The sequence below is a fragment of the Oncorhynchus tshawytscha genome, linkage group LG06 (genome assembly GCF_018296145.1).
Source record: "Oncorhynchus tshawytscha isolate Ot180627B linkage group LG06, Otsh_v2.0, whole genome shotgun sequence".
Classification (NCBI taxonomy): Eukaryota; Metazoa; Chordata; class Actinopteri; order Salmoniformes; family Salmonidae; genus Oncorhynchus; species Oncorhynchus tshawytscha.
In genome coordinates, this window is record NC_056434.1 from 39,046,060 (window position 1) to 39,054,919 (window position 8,860).

Here is an 8,860-nt window from a genome sequence, read left to right on the forward strand (position 1 = left end):
TCATTGTGATTCATATTTTTATTTTAACTATCATAGTGCAAAAGATAAGGTCATTATTTCTGAGAAAAGAGAGAGGATGGCCTCCGTAAACAAGGGTTCTTTCAACATTTTGGGAATCATTTCAGACCCCTACACATTTCAAATAATTATAGAATGCTTCCATATAGGGCATGTCACATATTGTGTATTTATTGGTGTATGTATCAGCTGATGCAAAGACATAGCTACAATCTTATTTTATCTGAACTGTTTTCCATAGATGTCTTAAAATCAACCAATACTGTAAAGGTGCATAGGACCAGGAATACAATGTCCTCCATGTCATCCAGAAGCCTCTTGCTTTAACCTGTCCAACACCTGCTCCGGAGTTAGTGACCCAGTCACTTTAATAATCTTCTCTCTGGATCTGGAGCCCTGCAGAGAGACATAAGGACATGATGCAGCATTTTAGTTTCAATTTAAAACTGTTCTGTTATGGGCAACACAGTAGGCTATATAAACAAACCTTGTCCAAAACGACTTCACTTCTCTTCAACTCCAGCACCTTGGAGAGATACCGCACAAGCTCCGCATTGGCCTCCCCATCTGTTGGCGGTGCGGCAATAGCGACACCTACTGCCTCTATAGACACATCTGGGAAAGATAATTTTTGTTTTAAAAATGACATAGCCCAGCTACGTTAAATGTATTACACACAAAAAAATACACAAATAATGTGGTCACACAAATATGGGGCTAGCCCTCAATTAGTCTCGTAGTTGAGTTTCTATTGCCATCATTTTTCGGTATACAAAAAGAGTGCACCTGTAATTGCGTTCTGTTTAGATCCAGGCTTCGCGTGCACTGAAATTGTCACCACTCCGTTCTTGTTTCGAGCTACTGGCCCAGAAGGTGAAGGTTTCTCCGACGGCTTCTGTAGGCCTACAGTTTTATTCTGATGAAGAGAGAGGGACAACATTTTTACAGTACAGTAGTAAGTAGCCATTGGTCTGCATGAAAGTTCATTTGACTCAAACCTCCCCAGAGAGAACATATGAATAAAATAAAAAAATAGTCCTCATTATGTCAAGATCACAACTTATTTATCTCATGATCACTACATAACAAAAGCTGTTTTGTTGAGATCACAAAATAATAAATGTACAACGAATTATCTATTAATTTCTTCAGATGCATGATAACCACTTCATCAAGCAGCCACAGGTTGATTACAACGCAGGGTATTTAAGCCCTGAACGATGCCTGACAGACAACCTCGTCTCCCAGTCTGCTTGCTGCCCCCAAGACTACAGCCAATTGCATACAAGGAACAACGCAGCTAACTTGGCTAATCTTTTGAGCTAACTAGTTAGCTAGGTAGTCTTGTTAGCTAGCTAGCAAGCTAGCTTGTTATCTATGATGGTTGTTAGCTTACATAACTGATATGTGTAATTATAAGTGACACTTCATGTTTTGTGTATAATATTTACACTCACAGTGGGTGAGCTTCATTCCTGACAGGCTGATCAGATTAAATTTCAGCCTCAAAGGCTGATATCTAGATGCTTTAGGCTGTTTTATAGGTAAAGCTCCTTGCAGGCAGATTAACTGTCAGCGCTTTATAGGCTGATGCATATAAACCAGAGCGGGTGAGCTCTATTCCTGGCAGGCTGATCAGATTCAATCAGGATGCTGCCTTGTAGGCTGTTTTATTTGTAAGGATGCTTGCAGACAGCCTACAAGGCAGCATCCTGACTTAGCAGCCTCTGAGGCTGCTTTTGAATCTAATCAGACTGCCAGGAATTAACTCTTGATCATTTACATAATGCACTGTTTGCTAATCTTTCTGCAAGGAGCTTAACCTATGCAACAGCCAACAAGGTAGAATCCTGATTTACAGAGCATTCAGAAAGTATTCAGACCCATTTACCTTTTCCACATTTTTACGTTAGACTTATTTTAAAATGGATTTAATATTTCCCCCCCTTATCAATCTATACACAATACCTCATAATGACAAAGTAAGAATGGGTTTTTAGACATTTTTACAAATGTATACAAAAAAAAATGCTATTACATTTATGTAAGTATTCAGACCCTTTACTCAGTACTTTGTTGAAGCACCTTTGGCAGCGATTACAGCCTCAACTCTTCTTGGGTATGAGGCTACAAGCTTGGCACACCTGTATTTGGGGAGTTTCTCCCATTCTTCTCTGCAGATCCTCTCACGCTCCGTCAGGCTGGAAGGGGAGTGTCGCTGCACAGCTATTTTCATGTCTCTCCAGAGATGTTTGATCGGATTCAAGTCCGGGCTCTGGCTGAGCCACTCAAGGATATTCAGACTTTTCTAGAAGCCACTCCTGCACTGTTTTGTCTGTGTGCTTAGGATCATTGTCCTGTTGGAAGGTAAACCTTCGTCCCAGTCTGAGGCCCTGAGTGCTCTGGAGCAGGTTTCTATTAGGGATCTCTCTGTAATTTCCTCCATTCATCATTCCCTTGATCCTGACTAGTCTCCCAGTCCCTGCCACTGAAAAACATCCACACAGCATGATTCTGCAACCACCATGCTTCACTGTAGGGATGGTGCCAGGTTTCCTCCAGATGTGACGCTTGGCATTCAGGCCAAATAGTTAAGTCTTGGTTTCATCAGACCAGAGAATCTTGTTCCTCATGTTCTGAGTCCTTTAGGTGCCTTTTGGCAAACTCCAAGTGGGCTGTCATGTGCATTTCACTGAGGAGTGGCTTCTGTCTGGCCACTCTACCATAAATGCCTGATTGGTGGAGTGCTGCAAAGATGATTGTCCTTCTGAAAGGTTCTCCCATCTCCAAAGAGGAACTCTGGAGCTCTGTCTGAGTGACAATCGAGTTCTTGGTCACCTCCCTGACCAAGGCCCTTCTCCCCCGATTGCTCAGCTCTAGGACGAGTCTTGGTAGTTTCAAACTTTTTGCATTTAAGAATGATGGAGGCCACAGTGATCTTGGTGACCTTCAATGCTGCAGAAATGTTTTGGTACCTTTCCTCTGATCTGTGCCTCAACACAATCCTGTTTCGGAGCTCTATGGATAATTCCTCCGACCTCAAGGCCTGGTTTTTGCTCTGTCATGTACCGTCAACTGTGAGACCTTATAAAACAGGTGTGTGCCTTTCCAAATCATGCCCAATCAATTGAATATACCATAGGTGGACTCCAATCAAGTTGTTCAAACATAGCAAAGGGTCTGAATATGTATGTAAATTAGGTATTTCTGTTTCTTATTTTTAATACACTTGCAAACATTTATCAATACCTATTTTCGCTTTGTTATTATGGGGTATTGTGGGTAGATTGATGAGGGAAAAAAATATTTAATCAATTTTAGAATAAGGCTGTAATGTAACAAAATTTAGAAAAGGGATGGGGTCTGAATACTTTCCGAATGCACTGTATCAACCTCTCATGCTGCTATTGAATCTGATCAGCCTGTCAGGAATGGAGCTCACCCACTCTGTAAATGTTTATATTTTCCATAAAAGTATCCCTTACAATTATACACATCAGTTATGTAAGCTAACAACCAGCATAGATAACATGCTAGCTAGCTAACAAGACTACCTAGCTAATTAGCTAGCTTGTTTGCTCACCCCATAAGACTAGCCAAGTTAGCTGCGTTGTTGCTTGCATGCGAAGCTGGAGCGGAGCGTGCCCAATGTTTAACTGGAGCGAGTTTTGAGTTTCCCAAAGGCTGGAGTGTTGGACTTCTCGCCCGCTCCAGTAGCGCTCCAAGTAGTGCTCACTTCACAAGCTCAGGGCATGCCCCGCCCAGTATGCGGGGCATGTAGTCTACCTGTGTGCTGCTATAGCCTCATGCTTGCTTTAGCTACTGTCATGGAGTTCGCTAATTTTAATAAGAAAACTGTTAAAGCACACAGGTGCAAAATCAAGTTGACTTACAAAGATGAGGAGGGCCAAGAGCAAGACGGAATGCGGTGGCGTCGTGTCCACAACTAAATAATCATTGTGGAATCTGAAAATACATGCTTACAGAAAGGAAGAAAGTGGGTAGCTAGCTAAGAGTGTTAAAATATTTATAAATAAAAAAATCTGATCTCTTAAAAGTTTAGTTCATTTTCGTTCTATTATCTATACAATAGGACATCGTTCATTTTGGCAGGGAGCGCGACCTGAACCCACAAACTTCTGGCCCGAAGCACCATTGACTGAGTCGATAACCTCCCTTATAAACCTGGGTCGCTACAGTATAGACATTATTTATTTTACCCTTATTTTACCAGGTAAATTGACTGAGAACACATTCTCATTTACATCAACAACCTCCCCAAATACAGGTGTGCCAATAGTTACAGGGGATAGGAGGGGGGATGAATTAGCCAATTGTAAATTGGGCATGATCATATGACTGTGATGGTATGAGGGCCAGATTGGGAATTTAGCAGGACACTGGGGTTAACACCCTTACTCTTACAATAAGTGCCATGGGATCTTTAGTGACCACAGAGAGTCAGGACAACCGTTTGACGTCAAATCCAAAAGACAGAACCTTACACAGGGCAGTGTCCCCAATCACTGCCCTGGGGCATTGGGATATATTTTTTTTAGACCAGAGGAAAGGGTGCCTCCTACTGCTCCTCCAACACCACTTCCAGCAGCATCTGGTCTTCCATCCAGGACCAAACCTGCTTAACTTCAGAAGAAAGCCAGCAGTGGGATGCAGGGTGGTATGCTGCTGGCCAGTTTATGGACAGTATATGAATAGAAAAAGTGTGTAGCCTACAGCAGTAGTTATATAGGATGAGCCTTATAGGCTCTCCATGGTCAATCTGTAATTGACGTGGCCGTACAGCATTTATTGCAATGCAGCCTCCACAGACTTTAAGGCTTTCATAGCTTAGTGGAGCAGAGTATTGTGAAGGACGTTGTTAAAAGAAGTTAGTGTTTATACTGCACATACCACCCCGCCTACTGTCAGCCAAGCATGTCAATGACGAGCAATACAGAGCCCTCCGCAATGTTACAACATTTTAGAACGGAACAGAGTTTGATTTGGCCTCTGCATGCCCCAGAGGTTCCGTAATTGCGTCACAACCTCCATAGGAAGTCTCCGACCACATTTTCGGATCAAGCATAAAGTGGCTTTTACAATACAGTATATACATGTGTATACATGTGAAGTGGGTAAAACAGTATGGGTAGCAGTCTCTAAGGTGCAGGGTTGAGTACCGCAGGTGGTAGCCGGCTAGTAATAGTAACTAAATTCTGGGCTGGGCAGGGTACTGTACTGGGCGGAGGTTGTACTACACGGACATTGTTTTAGCACAGCCCTACCGTTTTGTCCTTTTTGGGCATGTTATGGTTTCCAGAGTAATTTCTTCTTGCTGCCAAAGGTCCCTCAAGCTGGTGTGATGATGAGGACAGTCTCCGACAGAAGTAGAGAGACAGATGCTTTTGGATAAAGTTGCTCAAATGTAACACCGGAAATAATGTTGTCCGGGTTAAACGAAGATAACGGGTTTGGGTGAACATCAAGGAATCTCAGTGACTATTGAAATTATAGTGCTTTTTTATATATATATATATTTTTAAATCTTGAGGAACGTCAAGGCACAGCGGTCAGAAAATGTTAACAAAGCTACTGCACACAGTGCTGTCTGGGACCTATGTGAAGCTAGCCAGACTAAAGATTAGCAACAATAGTGTAATTTCCGGTTTGCTTTCAAAATAAAAGTCCCAATTGAAATAGTGGAATCATGCCATGTTTGGACCAGATAATACTTAACAAAGTCGGAATGTTGTTATATAAATTCAGTAAAATGCAATAATTAGTTAATTTGACACAAAAAAGTAAAAATCTTTTGAAATCTCACGGTGGATGTATTATACTTTAGAATTGCATTGGGGGCATGTGGAATATGTTGAGGGTTATGAATACTTTTCTATTGATTGTGCACTCATGAAATGGGATATCAGCCTACTCACTGACACTCGCAGAACACAACTGTGTAGAGTTTACACAAATATTAGCATTTCATGGGTGCACAATCCATAGATTAGGCTGTACAGTGCCTTCATAAAGTATTCATAACCCTCAACATATTCCACATTTTTGCGTTACATGAGGATAGTGAAAACATGTTTTTAGAAATCTTAGATAGTTTATTGAAAATAAAGTGGCTCATTTACATAAGTATTCACATTACTTTTGGTAGCGATTACAGCAAGAGCTTTGCACACCTGGATTGTATAATATTTGCACATTATTCTTAAAAAAATATTCAAGCTCTGTCGTTGGTTGTTGATCATTGCTAGACAGCTATTTTCAAGTCTTGCCTTAGATCCTCAAGCTGATTTAAGTCAATTGTAACTAGGCTACTCAGAAACATTCAATGTCCTCTTGGTAAGCACCTCCAGTGTATATTTGGCCTTGTGTTTTAGGTTATTGTCCTGTCTGAAAGGTGAATTTGTTTCCCATTGTCTGTTGGAAAGCAAACTGAACTAGGTTTTCCTTTAGGACTTGTGTTTAGCTCTATTCCGTTACTTTTTATCCTATAAAACTCTCTATTCCTTGCCGATGACGAGCATACCCATAACATGAAGCAGCCACCACTATGCTTGAACATATTGTCGTGTCTTTACTATCATTAACTGAAGACTGATAGTTTTTATCAAAGATTCTCTGTAATTAGTTATTACGAGATTAGACTGATTAATCATGTAACCGTAATTACTAGGAAGTCGGGGCACCAAGGAAAAATATTCAGATTACAAAGTTATAACTTCCTAAAATAACTTTTCAGATATTTTATCTGATCAATTAGTCTTCGAATTAATTAATTATTTACTTTACCTCACGTTAGTCTCATTCCAAACATGGTAAATTGTTGGTAATCTGCACGAACCCAGTCTTCACTAAGAGTCATCCATACATCAATTCTCTTAAAGCATTTATTTATTACTAACTAAGTAATTCACAGAAATGCATAAACAAACAAACAAACAAGGTAAATGTGGTTACATGAAATGATAGGAGAATGTGCCCTAGTGGGCTAAACTGGCATGGCGGCTTGTTAGACAAAAGGGGAAGTGGGGGTCGACTAAGAAGTCACTACAGAGTTAATAATTATAAGAATTAAAATGCTAATCCTTTACACATGAACTCTCACTCATTCGGGAACAATTGCAATCAATATATATATTTACGCTCGGTGTGTCGTCTTGATCGCTGGTGAAAAGTTTGTTTCTTTTGTAGAATCGTCCGTCTCTCTCCTCCTCTCTCTCTCGGTTGTGGATAGAGGGGATTGTTCAGAGTGATTCGTTATAGAATGGATGTTTCGGCGGTTGTCGTTCTTCGCATTCAATGATACCGAATTCCTAGCTGCAGACTAGTAATTAATATCAAAGACTTGTTCTTGTTCTGTCGGTATCGATAGTCTAAGAGTTTAACCACGTGGTATGGTTAAAATATTCAGCAATGGTCTACAACCTTTGTCCTCCTAATGGAGAAAAACATGGTCTACAACCTTTAGCCATCTCATAATCTTGTAAACTCGGGTCTGCTGATAATTTCTCAAAGTTGGGTTTTATTCGGAATGGCAGAAAAGGGGCTATCCCAGGAGGCCTGACCCTAACTGAGCTCAGGGGCGGTCCTCTGATTTAGTTAAAATGAAAAGGGAATTGTATTTTTCTTCATTAAACAGTCCAAAATCATATTACACAATTATACAAACAGTATTATACTCACTCATTCATCTTATACAACAATTAGATGTAAACTTCATATCTAAGGCTATTATATAAACAGCGTTATGGTAATGTGGCCACACCGTCTCCCATGAGCTCTCCCAAGTTGTGACAAACGGACCAGTTCGTAGCTGGATCGTAGCTGGATTCTTCACCAATCTTTTATACTTTCTCCGGAACATGACATTTGTTCGTACCTCAAGTTCTGTGAGGTGGAAGGATTTCCTTTGTCCTCTATGAAAATGTACTCTCTCTCTATGTGTCCATGAGGAGATCCTCAGGAATTTACGACTTCTCTCTGACCACAGCAACCTAGTTGAAGGAGGAAAGGGGGAGTCAGGGAGAGGGGGATGGGCTTGCTATACCCAAAGAGGCCAACGTCATGACAATATGAAGAGCTGTACTCAGTGATGTCTTGTGTTGGATTGCCCCAAACATAATGCTTTGTATTCAGGACATAAATTAAATTTATTTGCCACCTTTGTTGCAGTTTTACTTTAGTACCTTATTGTAAACACGATGCATGTTTTGGAATATTTTTATTATGTAAAGCCTTCCTTCTTTTCACTCTGTCATTTAAGTTAGTACTGTGGAGTAACTACAATGTTGTTGATCCATCATCAATTTTCTCATAGCACAGCCATTAAACACTGTAACTGTTTTAAAATCACCGTTGGCCTCATGGTGAAGTCCCTGAGCGGTTTCTTTCCTCTCTGGCAACTGAGTTGTATTTGTATTTATTATTCCAAGGCAGCAGCTACTCTTCCTGGGGTCTAGCAAAATAAAGGCAGTTACAGTGGGGAGAACAAGTATTTGATACCCTGCCGATTTGCAGGTTTTCCTACTTACAAAGCATGTAGAGGTCTGTCATTTTTATCATAGGTACACTTCAACTGTGAGAGACGTCATCTAAAAAAAAAATCCAGAAAATCACATTGTATGATTTTTAAGTAATTAATTAGCATTTTATTGCATGACATAAGTGTTTGATACATCAGAAAAGCAGAACTTAATATTTGGTACAGAAACCTTTGTTTGCAATTACAGAGATCATATGTTTCCTGTAGTTCTTGACCAGGTTTGCACACACTGCAGCAGGGATTTTGGCCCACTCCTCCATACAGACCTTCTCCAGATCCTTCAGG

General features: G+C 40.5%; 1 protein-coding gene across 1 annotated transcript; it reads right to left on the minus strand.

Moving 5' to 3' along the window:
• Window positions 1-5,651, minus strand: lg06h15orf40 (linkage group 06 C15orf40 homolog). The gene is made up of 4 exons (XM_024423824.2): window positions 5,304-5,651; window positions 805-934; window positions 506-633; window positions 1-414 (listed from the first exon to the last, which is right to left on the minus strand). Exons 1-4 carry the CDS (start codon window positions 5,499-5,501, stop codon window positions 322-324), a joined length of 549 nt encoding a protein of 182 aa, XP_024279592.1. The 5' UTR covers window positions 5,502-5,651; the 3' UTR covers window positions 1-321.
• Window positions 5,652-8,860: the final 3,209 nt, after the last annotated feature.